At 42.1% G+C, this 19,779-nt stretch overlaps 1 protein-coding gene and 1 long non-coding RNA gene across 6 annotated transcripts in view; one reads left to right on the forward strand and one right to left on the reverse strand.

The window, feature by feature from the left end:
- pde9aa (phosphodiesterase 9aa) overlaps nucleotides 1–11,563 on the forward strand; it is a 35,711-nt gene extending 24,148 nt beyond the window's left edge. For 3 of the 4 annotated variants that reach the window (XM_042307013.1, XM_042307015.1, XM_024389063.2), the window contains 13 exons: nucleotides 707–791; nucleotides 1,272–1,332; nucleotides 2,351–2,425; nucleotides 2,606–2,692; nucleotides 2,846–2,950; nucleotides 3,644–3,726; nucleotides 3,871–4,027; nucleotides 4,106–4,219; nucleotides 4,446–4,550; nucleotides 10,618–10,746; nucleotides 10,851–10,946; nucleotides 11,066–11,123; nucleotides 11,242–11,563. In XM_042307013.1, the coding sequence (XP_042162947.1) occupies nucleotides 707–791; nucleotides 1,272–1,332; nucleotides 2,351–2,425; nucleotides 2,606–2,692; nucleotides 2,846–2,950; nucleotides 3,644–3,726; nucleotides 3,871–4,027; nucleotides 4,106–4,219; nucleotides 4,446–4,550; nucleotides 10,618–10,746; nucleotides 10,851–10,946; nucleotides 11,066–11,113 (1,145 nt within the window). In that variant the 3' untranslated portion in view covers nucleotides 11,114–11,123; nucleotides 11,242–11,563. Of the gene's footprint in view, nucleotides 1–706; nucleotides 792–1,271; nucleotides 1,333–2,198; nucleotides 2,274–2,350; nucleotides 2,426–2,605; nucleotides 2,693–2,845; nucleotides 2,951–3,643; nucleotides 3,727–3,870; nucleotides 4,028–4,105; nucleotides 4,220–4,445; nucleotides 4,551–10,617; nucleotides 10,747–10,850; nucleotides 10,947–11,065; nucleotides 11,124–11,241 lie in introns of all 4 variants that reach the window. The other variant, XM_042307014.1, reaches the window with a different exon arrangement.
- Nucleotides 5,656–18,309, reverse strand: LOC112225277. Of its 2 annotated transcripts, none has more exons than XR_002949556.2 (4): nucleotides 18,022–18,309; nucleotides 14,786–14,858; nucleotides 14,560–14,623; nucleotides 5,656–5,923 (listed from the first exon to the last, which is right to left on the reverse strand). It is a non-coding gene; the product is annotated as an uncharacterized LOC112225277 (long non-coding RNA). The 2 variants fall into 2 exon arrangements; XR_002949555.2 differs by lacking the exon at nucleotides 5,656–5,923 and adding an exon at nucleotides 6,149–7,507.
- Nucleotides 18,310–19,779: the final 1,470 nt, after the last annotated feature.

Genomic DNA, 19,779 nt, shown 5'->3' on the forward strand with positions numbered 1-19,779 from the left:
GTGGAAATTAAAAACTTCAGAAGCCTTTTTAAACATCAAATACATTACACATTTTAAATTACCTGCATTGCTGGAAAGTTATCCTACAACATGGTGATCAAATTAAGATCTGACATCTATGCTAGCTGTCCTTGACCCGAGAGTAAATCATAGTGCTGCCTATTTAATCTATTTCTGTCTATTTTGTTGTGTGCAAGGTAGTTTGTTTACACTGTCCCACACTATGCTCGCTGGCTTCCCTTTGAGCTTTGATTTGATGTGTTAGATCTCTCTAATCAGATTGTAAAAACAGATATAAAATTGAATTGATATAGATGGCTTGATATGCCTCATTCCGTCAAAGTACCGGTAGTACATTGGATTTCCTCCAATATTTGCACACTACTGTATGTTTAAAAGGCCTTTTTATGGCCTTCAACTGTTCTGTCACAATTTGTTCCATACACGCATGGTGCCCCAGCCTCACTGTGCAGTCCAGTGGGAACATTTAATCAGTAATCCATCTTTAATCATTACATCGTCCTTCACTGTGAAGTACTGCTACTGTGATGGCTGGGGGGGGGGTGTTTTGAGGTTAATTTGTTCCGGGTGACTGACTGCTTCAGGCCCAGGTCACCTGATTATTGGTTACATAGGATATATTAACCCCTCTTTCTCTCTCTCTTTTTTTCTTTCTTTCTTTCCCTCTCTCATTCTCTCTCTGCAGTGGAAGGGATGAAGGTGGTGGAGATAGAGAAGTGTCGCAGCGACATCAAGAAGCTCCGGGAGGAGATGGCCTCCCGGAACAACAGGTTAGTCACATGGTTATCTGATCATCTTTGAACCTTGACCTCTAGCTTTGACTTGAATCATGATAACGATTCATCTTGACCCTTTAGCTTTGACCTGAATCCTGATAAAGATGTCCAATGTAAGCCTGAATGGTGTTTGTTTTCTGCGTCTTACATTGAATAGTCTTTCTTAGCTCCTAGTTAGAGGAAGTTAGTAGAGGAAGTGTTGGAGGAAAACTTCCTCTCCCCTGTCTGTCATTAGCAGGGCTTTAAAACGACTGCCCCCAGATCAGTAAGTAGCTTTGCACGTGCCTCGGCTTGTGCGAGCAGTAATGGCTCATACTGATATTGTTACAGACTGTTACATCCTGTTATATAGGCCTACTGATATTCTTACGAAGGCTTGCTTATATCTTAATATTTCATTACAGTCTTCGCACTATGTTGTGTGTGTCTATGGTCGGATTCTATTAATTGGTTACTGCTTGCTTTGTACTGTAGTCATTTCCTGGATGACAACAAGAAGCTGACACCTCGCAGAGATGTGCCCTCTTACCCCAAAGTAAGTGAGTGGTCTGCAAATTCCTCCTACTTCATTGTCACCGTCAGTCTGTGTTTTGTCATTGTCAATGAGCTTGTTATCAGGTATTGTATGTCCATAGCGTCAGAACACCACTTTTGAATGTCAAGAATCAGTTGGGTTATCCTCTGGTCCTCCGTAGCGCAGTTGGTAGATCATGGTTCTTGAAACATCAGGATAGTGGGGTCGATTCCTGGAAACGCCCATACGTAAAAAATGTATGCACACATGACTTTGGATAAAAGCATCTGCTAAATGGCATTTAAATTAAAATAGTGTGAGAGATGCACCTCTTATTATCAGACACAGCATCAAAGATCATTTCCATTCAAAAAATGGTCAAGGTTCCTGTCTGTGTAAGTGGGCGTTCCCTCTCTTGCGTGAGCATGATTTCCCGTGTGAGCTCACGGTTCCTCTGTAATATCTGGCGTGCTCATACGATAGAGGGAACGCCCACTTACAGACAAAATTGCTTTCAATGGGAAACTGCCCAACAACAGCCATCTCTGGTCTACTTATTCCCCCCACCCACACTCACCCGCCCTGCCCTACCAGAAAAAAATTACCCCGCGAGATGTCTCGCTTTCATTTCCGTCTCTGACAGCATGTCCCTAGTTAGGTGTACCCATCTTAGATGTGCCTGTGTTTCCCCTAGATTTCATTGGTAGGCGGAGTGCAAAGGACCTAGTGGCAAGCTGCCTCACTTAAAGAAATACAGGGTGAAACTAACTGAGGTTAAACCTGTAGTCAGGTATGCCCAGGTGTGTGTGTGTGTTTATGTGTGTGTAGAGGTGAGCCCACAGCCAGCGGAGAAAAACAGGGTTAACTGGGAGCTCTGTCGCCTGCAGTACATGCTCTCGCAGCAGACCATAGATGCCCTCAGAAAGCCTGCCTTTGGCCTCTGGCTGTGGGAGTCCAACGAGGTAAGATGCTGACTTCACTTTGTTCTTCTCTCTCCGCCCCTTCTGTTCTCTATCTGCATGCGTGTGCGTGTGTGTAGTACCACCTGTCTCAGGAGACAGTGGAAGCTCTCAGACAACCCACCTTTGATGTGTGGCAGTGGGAGCCCAATGAGGTGAGGACAGGGGGTTGGGCCCTAGAGTTTCAACTTCCATAAACACTCAACTCAACCATAGAGTTGTTGACAATAGAGGATCAACTACAACCATATATAACTGTTGACCATATGTGGTCAACCGCAACAAAGTATCGCTCACCTTCGGTCTCACTCCTCCTCCTTGCTTCATGTGACCAGATGCTGAGCTGCCTGGAGCACATGTACCACGACTTGGACCTGGTCAAGGACTTCAACATGAACCCCATCACCCTGAAGCGGTGGCTGGTAAGACGGCTAGAGATATCTACAACTTTTCAGAATCTGCTGCTGCTCCACTTGTTTCATGTTACGAGTGGTAGGTTTGTTGTCGCTGTCTGGTGGTCTCACACATTCACTCATTCTTCCCTCTTTCTCTCATCCCCCCCTCCCTCCCTGCAGCTTTGTATCCATGACAACTACAGGATGAATCCCTTTCATAACTTCCGTCACTGTTTTTGTGTCACCCAGATGATGTACAGCATGATCTGCCTCTGCAGCCTACAGGTAATACCGCAGTAATACCACAGTAATACTAGAGAGAAGCTGAGAGATGTGTCTGAAAGATAAATTCTACTCCCTTGGAGATGCTCTCTTAAACAGTAATACCACAGTAATACCAAAGGTAATACCAAAGGTAACACAGACGGTAATACCACAGTAATAATACTACAGTAATACAACAGTAATACCGAAGGTAATACCACAGTAATATACTACAGTAATACCTCAGCTCTATAAAAGGGCAGTACTAATACTGTAGGGATGAGAATGAGGGGTTGGTGAGGAAGAATGATGTTTGTACTTGAAGAGGAGGGGCGAGGGGGAGGGAGAGAAAAGCTGGGAGGTGTCTGAGAGATAAATTATACTCCCTTGGAGACGCTCCCTTAGACATCATCTCGTACCCTGTTGTCATGGACAACCATTCATGACAGGTTTATTAATCAAAGCCTATAATGGCCGATTACAAGATGCCCATGTTAATGATGTGCTAATGAGATCTCACAAACACACACTCTTTCACACACCACACACTCACTTACACAAGCATGCATGTACCTACGTGTGCATAGTTGCATGATGCGTACACACACATGCGTGCACACACACACACACACACACACACACACATGCTAACACAGATGGCCCATTAGTTGTGCCACTTATAATAATAATAATTGTGAATTGTGTGTCTTCCAGGAGACGTTCACCCAGGTGGACATTCTGATTCTGATGACAGCTGCAGTGTGCCACGATCTGGATCACCCCGGATACAACAACATGTAATCCATGCTTTTATTCTCTCTCTCTCTCTCTCTCTCTCTCTTACTCTACCACTGCCATCTGTCTATCCTAGTTTGATATAGTCCAGGTTCCATTCAACAAGCAAGCCCCTGTGAGACCAAGTCTCCCTCTCTGTCTCTCAGGTACCAGATAAATGCACGGACGGAGCTGGCAGTACGCTACAATGACATCTCCCCTCTGGAGAATCACCACTGTGCCGTAGCCTTCCAGATCTTCTCCCAGCCCGACTGCAACATCTTCTCCACCTTCGACCCCGAGGCCTTCAAACAGATACGCCAGGTAGGGTGTGTGTGTGTGTGTACTACTATAGCAGTAGTCTAGTCTATATTCTGATCTAACCACCTATTTCTGTCTTAGGGAATCATCACACTGATACTGGCCACAGACATGGCACGACATGGCGAGATACTGGACTCCTTCAAGCATAAAGTGGACAGCTTTGACTTCACTGATGAAGAGCATGTCACTTGTGTAAGGATATACATGACTATGTATTTGTCCCTACCATAGAATGCGTATTTTCCACTCCCTTACAGTTTGTGCAGTGTATTTGTCCTACTGCCCGATGCAGTAATGCTATATTTACAACTTCACTATGTATGTTTGTTAGTCCTTTGTGCTGCTATATATGTGAAAAAATCTAGTAGACCCCTTCCCTATACTGAACTCTGCACTGTGTGACCTTTGGCCCGCCCAGCTGAAGATGGTGCTCATTAAGTGCTGTGACATTTCTAACGAGGTGCGACCCATGGAGGTGGCTGAGCCCTGGGCGGACTGTCTGTTGGAGGAGTACTTCATGCAGGTATGTGAATCCCTATCTATACTGTACACTTACCTACCAATGCATGTATTTCAACAGTAGTTCTAACATTTTTAATTTGGCTCTATACTCCAGCATTTTGGATTTGAGATTAAATGTTTCATTTGAGGTGAAATTTGTCCAAATACTTATGACATCTTCAAATGGGGGGACTAGATATATGAAAAATACACTCAAATAAAAGGTGACATTCTGTACTGTCACTGAATGTGATTTAATCTCAAATCCAAAATACTAGTATAGTATAGAGCCAAATAGAACTGTCCAAATACATACAAAGGGGAGTGTTTGTGTTTTTATATAGTACATAGCCTACTGTGTAAACCCCCATATTCTGTATATGTGTTTTTATACAGTACATAGCCTACTGTGTAAACCCCCATATACTGTATATGTGTTTTTATACAGTACATAGCCTACTGTGTAAACCCCCATATTCTGTATATGTGTTTTTATACAGTACATAGCCTACTGTGTAAACCCCCATATACTGTATATGTGTTTTTATACAGTACATAGCCTACTGTGTAAACCCCCATATACTGTATATGTGTTTTTATACAGTACATAGCCTACTGTGTAAACCCCCATATACTGTATATGTGTTTTTATACAGTACATAGCCTACTGTGTAAACCCCCATATACTGTATATGTGTTTTTATACAGTACATAGCCTACTGTGTAATTCAAGGTATGTGTCATACCTGCCTCATATCTCAATATTGATACATTAGTCTGTGTGAAAATGGAACAACACATTTCCTGAAACATTGTATTTTGACATACAGTATACAGTGCCTTCAGGTATATCCCCCGACTTGTTAAACATTTTGTTGTGTTGCAAAGTGGGATTACAATTGATTGAATTGTCATGTTTCTAACATTTGTAAAATAAATATGAAAAGTTTAAAAAAACACTAATATAGTATTCAACCCCCTGAGTCAATACATGTTAGAATCACCTTGAGCTGTGATTACAGCTATGAGTCTTTCTGAGCTTTGCACACCTGGATTGTACAACATTTATTATTTGTTTTATTCTTTAAGCTCTGTCAAGTCGGTTGTTGATCATTGCTAGACAAACATTTTCAGGTCTTGCCATAGATTTTCCAGACGATTTAAGTCCAAACTGTAACTAGGCCACTCAAGAACGTCCAATTTCGTTTATTTGGCTTCCTTTTTTTCACTCTGTCATTTAGGTTCATTTTGTTTAGTAACAACAATATTGTTGATCCATCCTCTGTTTTCTCCTATCACGGCCATTAAACTCTTTCACTGTTTTAAAGTCCAAAAGCTGAAGAACATGCGCACATCCAGATACTTTCCACAGGTGCTGGAGTTGTAGCCAAACTCCTGGAAAACAGAAAGGGAAACGCTGCTCACTGCTGCTCCCTGGTGATATTTATTTATAACTACGTTTCGACCCTTAGGTCCTCATCAGTGGGTGTACAAGTGGGTGTAGAAGGTCCTATATATAGGGGCAGTGCTCAGTGACATCACTTCCTGAAACATTAGGTAAAAAAATAAAAAATAATGTATAACACATTCAATGTATCAAAATATATGATCACACTATCACGACTCAGGATATGACCCAGATGCAGAGGAGGAGGCAGAGAGTACAGTTCTCATAATATTTATTATACAAGGGGACAGGCCAGGGCAGGGCAGGTCGAGGGCAGGCAGAGGTCAGTAATCCAGGGCAGAGTCAAAGAGGTACAGAATGGTAAGCAGACTCAGGGTCAGGGCAGGCAGAGGTCAGTAGTCCAGGGCAGAGTCAATGAGGTACAGAATGGTAAGCAGACTCAGGGTCAGGGCAGGCAGAGGTCAGTAGTCCAGGGCAGAGTCAATGAGGTACAGAATGGTAAGCAGACTCAGGGTCAGGGCAGGCAGATTGGTCAGTAGTCCAGGGCAGAGTCAATGAGGTACAGAACGGCAGGCAGGCAGAATGGTCAGAACCGGGAAGACTAGAAAACAATAACTAGAAAGACTCGAAACCGGGAAAACACGCTGGTAATACTTGACGGGACAAGACGAACTGGCAACAGACAAACAGAAAACACAGGTATAAATACACAGGGGATAATGGGGACAAATGGGAGACACATGGTGGGGGGTGGAGACAAGCACAAAGACAGGTGAAACAGAGCAGGGCGTGATACATACACAAGGAATGTGATCAATATTTACAGTAATATACATACACATACAATATTCAATTAGGATTAAAAAAAAAAAACATTTGGACTTATTGAAACTATAAAAACGGTTTGAAGTCAAATTCCTTGTTAAGGCCAAGAGGAGACAGTTTGCTGAGCCTGTGGATCCAGAAAGATTCCCTTTGAAGAAGTTTCCTCTCAATGTCCCCTCCCCTGCGTGACATCTTGACCATTTCTAGTTGCATTTGTACGTGAAGCTGCATTGAGCTCATTGGCCACATTTGTAATTACCCTCCGGAAAGTCTCCCTTTTCTCTGGTGGGTAAATCAGATTTAACCACGATGTCTCTCACGTGTGTGCGTCTTTTTAAAGACCGTATGTGAGGATATTTAAAAATGGGTTTCAATTGTGGGTCAGTATCAATAATGTACCAGTCCTTCCTGATAATGTCCTTAAATGCCTTCCCCAATGTTTCAGTATCGGTGAGTATTGGGTGAAGCATGATGGGAAATGTTCTGCTTTTTCTTGAACTTTGGTTTGAAGGCTTTCTAACTGTGTCCTTCAAACTGATCATTGGCATGTTTTACCCAATTGTCTTTGTACCGCATTTCCTTAAACCTTTGCGTGAGGTCCGTGGTCTGGTTCGGATAAGAGGCATCAGAGCGGCATTTTCTTCTGATACGACTGAATTGACATATAGGGAGACTTTTAATAAGTGGACGTGGATGAAAGCTGTCACCTCTGAGTGTGTTCCTGTCCGTAGGTTTCGTATAGAGATCTGTTGGAGAGGGAGGTTTTGTCCTTAATAACCATCACATGAAGAAAACTGATTTGTGATAGGTCATAGTTAATGGTGAAATTAAGTTGTTCATTCATAGAGTTTAGATAAGCATGGAATTCCAAAAGTTTGTCCTGGGTGCCTGCATAGTTCACGAAAATGTCATCCAAATATCTCAGAATTAGGAGAATATTGGAGAGAAAGGGGTTACGGTCTGGATTCAGCGCCAACTGTTTTTCAAACATTCCTAGATATATATATATATATTTTTTTTTACAGTATAGCAGTCAAAAGTTTGGACACCTACTCATTCAAGGGTTTTTCTTCATTTGTTACTATTTTCTAGAGTAATAGTGAAGATGTCAAAACTATGAAATAACACATATGGAATCATGTAGTAAGCAAAAAAGTGTTAAACAAATCTAAATATATTTAATTTTAGATTCTTCAAAGTAGCTACCCTTTGCCTGGATGACACCTTTGCGCACTCTTGGCATTCTCTCAAAGGAATGCTTTACCAACAGTCTTGAAGGAGTTCCCACATATGCTGAGCACTTGTTGGCTGCTTTTCCTTCACTCTGCGGTCCACCTCATCCCAAACCATCTCAATTGGGTTGAGGTTGGGTAATTGTGGAGGCCAGGTCATCTGATGCAGCACGCAATCACTCTCATTGGTCAAATAGCCTTTACACAGCCTGGAGGTGTGTTTTGCATCATTGTCCTGTTGAAAAACAAATGATAAGCTCAAAACAGCTGGGATGGCGTATCGCTGCAGAATGTTGTGGTAGACATGCTGGTTAAGTGTGCCTTGAATTCTAAATAAATCACAGTGTCACCGGCAAAGCACCATCACACCTCCTCCTCCATGCTTCACGGTGGGAACCACACATGCTGAGATCATACGTTCACCTACTCTGCGTCTCACAAAGACACGGCGGTTGGAACCCAAAATCTCAAATTCTGACTCATCTGACCAAAGGACAGATTTCCACCGGTCTAATGTCCATTGCTCATGTTTCTTGTCCCAAGCAAGTATCTTCTTCTTATTGGTGTCTTTTAGTAGTGGTTTCTTTGCAGCAATTTGACCATGAAGGCCTGATTCAAGCAGTCTCCTCTGAACAGTTGATGTTGAGATGTCTGTTACTTGAACTCTGTGAAGCCTTTATTTGGGCTGCAATCAGAGGTGCCGTTAACTCTAATGAACTTATCCTCTGCAGCAGAGGTAACTTTGGGTCCTCCTCTCCTGTGGCGGTCCTCGTGAAAGTCAGTTTAATCACAGCGCTTGATGGTTTTTGCAACTGCAGTTGAAGAAACTTTCAAAGTTATTGACATTTTCCGCATTGACGGACCTTCATGTCTTATTGATGGACTGTTGTTTCTCTTTGCTTATTTGAGCTGTTCTTGCCATAATATGGACTTGGTCTTTTACCAAATAGGGATCTTCTGTATACCAACCCTACTGTACCTTGTCACAACACAACGGATTGACTCGAACGCATTCAGAAGGAAAGAAATTCCACAAATTAACTTTTAAAAAGGCACGCCTGTTAATTGAAATGCATTCCAGGTGACTACCTCATGAAGCTGGTTGAGAGAATGCCAAGACTGTGCAAAGCTGTCATCAAGCCAAAGGGTGGCTACTTTGAAGAATCTCAAATATAAAATACATTTTGATTTGTTTAACACTTTTTTTTTGGTTACTACATGATTCCATATGTGTTATTTCATATGTTGTATGTATTCACTATTATTCTACAATGTAGAAAATGGTAATAATGAAAAACCCTTGAATGTGTACTGTAGGTGTGTACAAGCTTTTGACTGGTACTGTATATCTAGAAATGTTTGAAAAACAGGTTGTGCTGAATCCAGTGATGCCGAAACCCAATAAATTACTGGAAGTTTATGTATAGAGTGTGCGACTCTATTTTTTTTATAGCTCATAGTTTAGTCAGCACATAAAATAATTGCCTCTGGGTGTGTGCCAGCTCATGTTTTTTTATTCAAGTATATAGAATGGTAACATGAAGAGGACACAGAATTGAATTTTCAGGTATATGGTCCACAGATTGTTTTTTAAATATGTAAAATCAATAGAGTCTCTAGTATACGTGGGGAGAGAGATCACCCAGGGTTTTACCAAATGGTTTACAAAGGTAGAGATATTCTCTGTCCGTTACTACTCACAATGGGCCTGCCTGGTATAGGTGGTGTCATGCTCTTGTGAATTTTGGGTAGAGCGTATATGACAGGTATGTTTGGGCAGTCAACTTTCATGTACTCATATTGTCTTTGTAATTTCCTCTCCATTCAAAAATTGACAATTTAATATGGATCAGAGTTGAATTGATTAGTAGGGTTCTTTGCGAGTCTTTTGTAAAATTCATCATCACTAAGTTGTCTCAGAATTTGTTTTAAAGTCACAATTGGCCTCATGGAGAAATTCATGAGCGGTTTTCTTTCTCTCCAGCAACTGAGTTAGGAAGGACGCCTGTGTCTTTGTAGGGAGTGAGTGTATTCATACACCATCCAAAGTGTAATGAATAAGTTCACCATGCTCAAAGGGATATTCAATGTCTGCTTTTTTTTTACCCATCTACCAATGGGTGCCCTTCTTTGCCTTTGAAAACATCCTTGGACTTTGTGGTTAAATCTGTGTTGGAAATGCACTGCTCGACTGAGTAAGCTTACAAGTATCTGTATGTGTGGGATACTTAGATGAGGTAGTCATTAAAATATATTTATGTATATATTGTACACAGAGTGAGTCCATGCAACTTACTATATGACTTGTTAAGCACATTTTTACTCCTGAACTTATTTAGGCTTGCCATAACAAAGTGGATGAATACTTATTTACTCAAGACAATTCAGCTTTTCATTTTTAATGAATTTGTAAAAATGTGAACTTATCGGATATTGTTGGTATGCCAGTGACACACAATCTTGACTTCATCCATTTTAAATTCAAGCTGTAACACAACAAAATGTGGGGAAAAGTAAAGGGCTGTGAATACTTTGAAAGTACTGTAGATACACTATTTACCATTTGTATAAAGAATTATGGATTGCACTGACATCTTTCTCTCTCTTCTCCACCCTTTCCACAGAGTGACAGGGAGAAGGCAGAGGGTCTGCCTGTGGCCCCCTTCATGGACAGAGAGAAGGTCACCAAACCCACCGCTCAGATCGGTTTCATCAAGTTTGTCCTCATCCCCATGTTTGAGACAGTCATGAAGGTGAGCCATGGATGGATGGGACTATAAAAAGAGAATGTTGGAGTGATAGGACTGTGATGATGGTAAACGCCTGCCTCCTTTCTCTCTCTCTCTCTGTGTCTCAGCTCTTCCCTCAGATTGAGGATGTGATGGTCCAGCCTCTGAGAGAGTCGCGAGACAGATACGAAGAGCTCAAGCAGATTGACGATGCCATGAATGAGGTCAGAGGTATTTGTGTGTGTACATGTGTTTTTTAATTTTTTTATTTAAGAAGGACATGTTTTTATGTTCTTATGTGTAGCAGCGGTGACTAACAGTCCTGTGATTGTTTCTACTTTAGGTGCAGAAAAAGAAAAGTGAGAACTTGACTATGGGGAAGAAGAAATGAAAGCACAAAGGTAGGTTTTTTTTTCAACTGGCTGCATTGAGCAAAGTCTTTCTCTATACTGTATGGCTCTGGTGCGGTGTAGATGAAATGAATGTGTGTTCCTCTGTTTTAACTCAAACTTCCTACAGTGGTAAAGTCAGCATAGTCTGAGGAATGGGACCAGAGGAAGTTGGAAACAGACCAAGCTACTTGACTGACTGGCCGGATGGACAATCCAAAAGCTTTTATCAGGGAATGTCGACTTGTACAGCAGACTACTTCAGTGAACAATATTTAGATTTTCTCTTATTGTTTTTTTTTTAATGTTGTTTTATACAGAATGTACAGATTTTTAGTTGCCTTTGTTGTTTCCTACAAAATAAAAGGTTTACTTTAATTATAACCTTTCACATAATGTTTTTTATTTTGTTTTAAAACATATATTACCATTATTAAAGCTTATTAGTCTTATTTCTAGATGTATTTATGTTCATTTTAGCTGTGGATAAGTTTCATATGATTAAGATAGACAGAATGGGTGAGGAGCACTTGTTACACTCTCTGTTATACTCTTTGCCATGTAGCGCGTCAGCCTGTGCACTCAGCATTCTGAACATTCCAAACATCATACACACGTGGCCTTGTTGCTGTAGATCAGAAATGTGCCATCCTTCCATATGCCTCCACTCCCTGTTTACTTTCTGCATATTCCTAGCGAACATAGCAACTATTGAAGGTTTAAGGAGCTGTCAGTGTGGGGGTGACCCATACAAAACGTGACTTAGTCAAACAGGATGTTGAAACACCTAAAGCCTTTCAATGCAGAACATACATGCCAAACATACAAGGGTTTATTTTAAGAAGGAAAGGCATGGTAAGAGTATTATGGAGGGTAGACAATGAATGACAGATATGCACTGCCACTGCAGCATGATCAGAATCCTGTTCCCCTGGCTAGACGTTGCATTCATCAACCAATGGTTGCGTGCCACGTCAACGACTTTGATGTCGGGCACCAGATTGTTGTGTGGTTAGCTGATAAGTACAATACCTATCCAGGTGTGGTGAGATCTGGCATGAGTCAACAATGCCTGGGCAGGGGAACGTGCTCATGATGGCAACATACTGTACTTTGACAGTGGAATGACTTGGGCCCCTAGTGGTCAAGGTATGACACTACAGGCACATCCTGACTCTAGTTCAGAGGGTTATTAGTATTTCAGAAAGATGGTTTAACAAATTCAGGGTTCCTTGAACATATCTGGCTTGTGTTAACCAGATGAGGGAGTACAGGATTGCTTGGTTCCAGAACAGATGCTTCTCATTTAAGTTGTTAGGCTAAGTGGAGCGCAGATTGGTTGATCTGGCGCGTGCACGCAACATTAAAAAAGGTCCTCAAGTCGATGACAGAAAAAAACTATTGATACGGAGTCAAAAGACGGAGCCCAATATTTCACGTCTACAACAAGAAACAGTTGTAAGAACATACAACGAATATGTTCATATATTTACGAAAACAAGTAATACATCCACTGCTGCAAAAGCCATAGAGGGAGCCTGGCAGAAAATTGCATACGGAGCTTGGCCAAGTGTAGTGACAAAATTCCAATGTCTAATAGGCCTAGCTCACACACACGGCTGATTAGTAACAACACTTTGCACTTTATAGAGCACTTTTATTGCACCGCTGGTGATATTAAGTGTCAAGGCTTTGGCCTAATATGGAAGTTGTTGTAGCCTATGTCACAATTGCAGGTCCATTTCATAGCCTAATGTAGGAATAATAATAATTTATTGAATTCATAGTGCTTTTCATGACAACCTGGGCAACAATGAGTTCTCTGTTTAGTTTATAACCCAATGGGGGTCACAGATCATCTGACAAAAGAAGGAAGATCATTTAATTTCATGACTGTTTATGAAAATGATTTAATTTGTGTAGGCTACAGTATTCAATAGCTAGCTACCTGTTTGTTTATGCTGTGAATTGATTTTTTCCCCCTTCATTTTGGTCTAGAATGGTCTTTGAATGGAGGATATGTGTCCCACCTATAGCACCAATGACGTTTGGAAAATCTGCGGGATGAATTTGGCTATTTATCATGTTTATTATGTTGCTTAGCTTTATTAATTTGAGGTTAGCAAAGCATCGCTGGCAGTCAACCTATCACAGCCTACTATACCTGCAATTCTGTAAAAGTCCTCATTGATTATTATATGGACAGCTTGATGGCCAGGGAATGCAACAAATACATACAAATATATATTCAATGCGATGTAGACTCTTTTTACGGTTCTACAGACAGTTGCCTTGCCAAATAGTTGAGCATCGCCCACATTGTACAGGAAACTTCCAGTGGAAAAACATACACAGAGTTTGTATAGCAGTCATAGCGAAACCACGTTGAGTTACATTTGGTATGGGTTGAGTAAATTGACCAGATATATTAGTGACTGTGCGGAAAAATAATTCAGAATTCTTTATGGTCTAAAGGATGTATTCTAGGTCCAATAGTTTGTTCCCACTGGAGAGCCCGGCGAACAATTCAGGCTCCGATGTCAAGTGGATTTTCCAAGAAGGGATAGGCGGTAGTGATGAACAAGAATCTGTTTGGCGGAGAAGTCTTATATTTATTCACCAGACAGGCTAAAATCAAGTTGACGTAGTAGGTAGCATGTTTGATTCAGAGCATTCGTTGCTATGGTTTCTGACCAGGCTCTCTTTCTGGAGCCTGGAAAGTTTTCACAAATTCGGTTTCGACACATTTCGCTAAATCACTAATCCGGTTTTCTGGAATAGTCCTCTGGAATACCCCTCAAGTGTTACGATACTGATGATTTGTCGCGACAGATTATGTTTCTACTGTTGTGGCTAGGTGGAGTAGGCCTACAGTGCCATCTAGTGGCCACATCAGGGAAAACCGTTAAATCAAATGTTATTTGTCACATGCGCTGAACACAACAGGTGTAGACTTTACTGTGAAATGCTTACTTACGAGCCCTTTCCCAAAAAGGCAGAGTTACAAATTAAGAAAACTGCTCAAAATAAAAAAAAATGTGACAAAATAACAATAACGAAACTATATACAAGAAGTACCGGTACCGAGTCAATGTGCAGGTGTAGGTAGGGGTAAAAGTGACTAGGCAATCAAGATATATTATGAACAAAGTATCAGCTGTGTGTGTGTGTGTGTGTGTTTGGGGCGTCAGTATGCATCTGTGTCAGTTTGGTGTGTGTGTGTACTGTATGTATGTGTGTGTTGGAATGTCAGTGAATGTTGGGAGTAAAAAAAATATGAATGTAAAGTCTCCTCTAAGTCTGACTACTTTGCATTAGAACTACTTAGCTCAGGGGAACATTAGGAGGCAGAAAGGGAGCAGAGTGCATACGCACCGCAGGTTAGTTCTGCACTTTGCTGAGGGATGATGAGGGGGCGATGTGGTAATTTGTCGATGTGATGACTCACCCTGATGTGCCTCCCAATGTGGCTGTAGGTATTCTCTCTTCAACTCCGGGCTTTCACTGTTGCACTGCAGGGAACAAACAACAACACCGGGGCTCTGTGAACAGCACAAACAACACAGTGAGAGTATAAGAGATACAAACCAAATCTTGGTGTTTGTGTGTGTTTACTAAACCAATACTGTATAATCTTGTGTTTTTTTAAAGTCGTGTTTGCTCTACACCTGTACCTTCCAGCTGCTGAAGGGCACCAACCGCTCCTCTGCCCCTTAATCCATCCCAAACAGCTGCACTGAGGGAACTCTGGAAAACACATGGCAAACATTGAATCCCAGTTCCACTCACACAAAGCAAGTGTCATCTACAGTGGGGAGAACAAGTATTTGACACACTGCCGATTTTGCAGGTTTTCCTACTTACAAAGCATGTAGAGGTCTGTAATTTTTATCATAGGTACACTTCAACTGTGAGAGACGGAAACTAAAACAAAAATTCAGAAAATCACATTGTATGATTTTTAAGTAATTAATTTGCATTTTATTGCATGACTTAAGTATTTGATCACCTACTAACCAGTAAGAATTCCAGCTCTCACAGAGCTGTTAGTTTTTCTTTAAGAAGCCCTCCTGTTCTCCACTCATTACCTGTATTAACTGCACCTGTTTGAACTCGTTACCTGTATAAAAGACACGTCCACACACTCAATCAAACAGACTCCAACCGCTCCACAATGGCCAAGACCAGAGAGCTGTGTAAGGACATCAGGGTTAAAATTGTAGACCTGCACAAGGCTGGGATGGGCTACAGGACAATAGGCAAGCAGCTTGGTGAGAAGGCAACAACTGTTGGCGCAATTATTAGAAAATGGAAGAAGTTCAAGATGAAGGTCAATCACCCTCGGTCTGGGGCTCCATGCAAGATCTCACCTCGTGGGGCATCAATGATCATGAGGAAGGTGAGGGATCAGCCCAGAATTACACGGCAGGACCTGGTCAGTGACCTGAAGAGAGTTGGGACCACAGTCTCAAAGAAAACCATTAGTAACACACTACGCCGTCATGGATTCAAATCCTGAAGCGCACGCAAGGTCCCCCTGCTCAAGCCAGCGCATGTCCAGGCCCGTCTGAAGTTTGCCAATGACCATCTGGATGATCCAGAGGAGGAATAGAAGGTAATGTGGTCTGATGAGACAAAAATATAGCTTTTTGATCTAAACTCCACTCGCCGTGTTTGGAGGAAGAAGGATGAGTACAACCCCGAGAATATCATCCCAACCGTGAAGCATCGAGGTGGAAACATCATTCTTTGGGGATGCTTTTCTGCAAAGGGGACAGGACGATTGCACCGTATTGAGGGAAGGATGGATTGGGCCATGTATACCGAGATCTTGGCCAACAACCTCCTTCCCTCAGTAAGAGCATTGAAGATGGGTCGTGGCTGGGTCTTCCAGCATGACAACGACCCGAAACACACAGCCAGGGCAACTAAGGAGTGGCTTCGTAAGAAGCATCTCAAGGTCCTGGAGTGGCCTAGCCAGTCTCCAGACCTGAACCCAATAGAAAATCTTTGGAGGGAGCTGAAAGTCCGTATTGCCCAGCGACAGCCCCGAAACCTGAAGGATCTGGAGAAGGTCTGTATGGAGGAGTGGGCCAAAATCCCTGCTGCAGTGTGTGCAATCCTGGACAAGAACTACAGGAAACGTATGATCTCTGTAATTGCAAACAAAGGTTTCTGTACCAAATATTAAGTTCTGCTTTTCTGATGTATCAAATACTTATGTCATGCAATAAAATGCAAATTCATTACTTAAAAATCATACAATGTGATTTTCTGGATTTTTATTTTAGATTCCGTCTCTCACAGTTGAAGTGTACCTATGATAAAAAAAATTACAGACCTCTACATGCTTTGTAAGTAGAAAAACCTGCAAAATCATCAGTGTATCAAATACTTGTCCTCCCCACTGTACACATGTTGCTTATGAGTGCAATTCCCACTACTTTTGGATTACACATGGATTTTAAGGCTTGCATGAATGTCCTGCTTAATATAATGTTTGTGTCATCATCTCAAATTAACTGCATTATACTTTAAAAAAACACTTCAACTTCAACCAGTAAAATGGCTATTTGGCTAGCTTTTCCTACAGCCTGTATCAATGAGTGTTAGCATTATAGCTAACCACTGCTGCATACAAAATAGTAATTTTGCAAAGATCACAACCAAATAGAATCTTAGTGACTGTTCAATCAAGAATCAAAACAGCGTTGTAAGTGAGAACCCCAAAAATGTATTTTATTTAGAATAAATGATGGCGATAGCTTTCTTACTGCCACATCTGTGCGTGACGTCAGTGTATCGTGTACTGAAAAAGGGTCTGTTGGATACAGCATTACTTTAAGGACCCAAACAGCTTTTGATTTACAATACCAGTTTCCTTTTGTCGTTGAAAAACGTCCTGTTAAACTGTCTGATTTCCACAAACAAATGCTTAATTGTTCATTGTTAATTGTCCCTTCTATACAAACAAATGTTCCCCTCATATGTATGTTATATGGAATATTCTTGTCATAAAATATTAAAACAAGTCACTGTTTTTAGAACATTGGTTTAGGAAGGACATTTTACTTGTGGGCCAGCTGCTCAATGTTTGAGCTCCCTGTCTCACCAAAGGGAAATTATATGGTGTGTAAAAGCAATACCAGATGGTGTTCTAACCCTTTAGAAACAAACTGTGGTCAATACAGATCCATCACTTGTAAATTCAACCATAGTAGTTAAGTGCCTCAATTACTGATAAAAAAAATTAATAATTCATTAATTAGAGAAGCTTTTTATGACAGTGATGTTCCAATAGTAAAATGTAGGTGGAACTTGCAATATGTTTGCAAATTGGCCAAAGGTATGGACTTATATATACAAAGTATGTAAACACCCTTTCAAATTAGTGGATCCGGCTATTTCAGCCACACCCGTTGCTGACAGGTGTATAAAATTGAGCACACTTCCAATGCAATCTTCACAGACAAACATTGGCCGTAGAATGGCCCTTACTGAAGAGCGCAATGACTTTCAACTTGGCACCGTTATTGGATGCCACCTTTTCAACAAGCCAGTTCGTCAAATTTCTGCCCCGGTCAACTGTAAGTGCTGTTATTGTGAAGTGGAAACGTCTAGGAGCAACAACGGCTCAGCCGTGAACTGGTAGGCCACACAAGCTCCCAGAACAGGACCGCTGAGTGCTGAAGCTCGATACAAATCGTCTGTCCTCGGTTGCAAGTATCCTTATTACACCTTTAACATTAGAATGGCACCGGAGGGGATGTCTGCCGTTTTACGGGCACCTAACCAAGTGCTATTTTGTGTGTTTTTCGCATTGTTTATAACTTATTTTGTAAATAATGTTGCTGCTACCGTCTCTTATGACCGAAACGAGATTCTGGATATCAGAACAGCGATTACTCACCTCACCTGTTTCTCCAAGACTAGGCTCAAATCCTTGTTATTCACGTGAAGAAAAGATGGAGGTACAGTGGGCGGAGATCGGGGTACCTTGTGAGAATTTGTTGGTGAGTGGGTAATCCGCCTGTACCGTCTGTTCTATTGGCCAACGTCCAATCACCGGAGAATAAACGATGAGCTCCATTCGAGACTATCCTACCAACGGGACATTAAAAACGGTAATATCTTATGTTTCACAGAGTCGTGGCTCAACTACAACACAGATAATATACAGTTGGCTGGCCACACTCAACTCTAGACCACCTTTACTCCACACACAGAGCCCTGTCCAAAGCTCTCCCTCCATTTGGAAAATCTGACCATAATTCTATCCTGCTGATTCCTGCTTACGAGCAAAAACTAAAGCAGGAAGTACCAGTGACTCGCTCAATAGGGAAGTTGTCAGATGACACAGATGCTATGCTACAAGTCTGTTTTGCTAGCATAGACTGGAATATGTTCCGGGATTCATCCAATGGCATTGAGGAGTATACCACCTCAGTCAATGGCTTCATCAATAAAGGCATTGAGGACGTCATCCCACACAGTGACCGTACGTACATATCAAAACCAGAAGTCATGGATTACAGGCAACATCCGCACCGAGCTAAAGGTTAGAGCTAGAAATCCCGCTATGCCCTCAGACGAACCATCAAACGGGCAAAACATCAAAACAGAACTAAGATTGAATCCTACTACACCGGCTCTGACGCACATCGGATGTGTCAGGGCTTGCAAACCCAGCTGCGAGCTGCCCAGTAACGCGAGCCCTTTATGCTTGCTTCAAGGCAAGCAACACTGAAGCATGCATGAGAGCACCAGCTGTTCCGGACGACTGTGTGATCACGCTCTTCTTAGCCGATGTGAGCAAGACCTTTAAACAGGTCAACATTCACAAGGCCGCGAGTTCAGACGGATTACCAGGACGAGTACTCAGAGCATGCGTTTACCAACTGGCAAGTGTCTTCACTGACATTTTAGACCTTTCCCTTACAGAATCTGTAATACATACATGTTTCAAGCAGACCACCATAGTTGCTGTGCCCAAGAAAGTAAACGTAACCTGCCTAAATGACCACAACCCCGTAGCACTACATCGGTAGCCATGAAGTGCTTTGAAAGTCTGGTCTTGGCTCACATCAACACCATCATCCCGGAAACACTAGACCCACTCCAATTCACATACCACCCCAACAGATCCACAGATTACCCACTCCACACTGCCCTTTCCTACCTGGACAAAAGGAACACCTTTGTAAGAATGCTGTTCATTGACTACAGCTTTGCGTTCAACACCAGTGTCCACAAAGCTCATCACTAAGCTAAGGACCCTGGGACTAAACACCTCCCTCTGCAACTGGATCCTGGAAATTCTGATGGGCCTCCCCCAGTTGGTAAGGATAGGTAACAACACATCTGCCATGTTGATCCTCAACACAGGGGCCCCTCAGCGGTGCGTGCTTAGTCCCCTCCTGTACCCCCTGTTCACCCACGACTGTGTGGCCAAGCATGACTCCAACACCATCATTAAGTTTGCTGACCACACAACAGTGGTAGGTCTGATCACCAACAACGATGAGACAGCCCATAGGGAGGATGTCAGAGACCTGGCCGTGTGGTGCCAGGACAACAACCTCTGCCTCAACGTGAGCAATACAAAGGTGCTGATCGTGGACTACAGGAAAAGGAGGGCCGAACACGCCCCCATTCACATTGATGGGGC

This window comes from Oncorhynchus tshawytscha, linkage group LG26 (genome assembly GCF_018296145.1).
Source record: "Oncorhynchus tshawytscha isolate Ot180627B linkage group LG26, Otsh_v2.0, whole genome shotgun sequence".
Taxonomy (NCBI): Eukaryota; Metazoa; Chordata; class Actinopteri; order Salmoniformes; family Salmonidae; genus Oncorhynchus; species Oncorhynchus tshawytscha.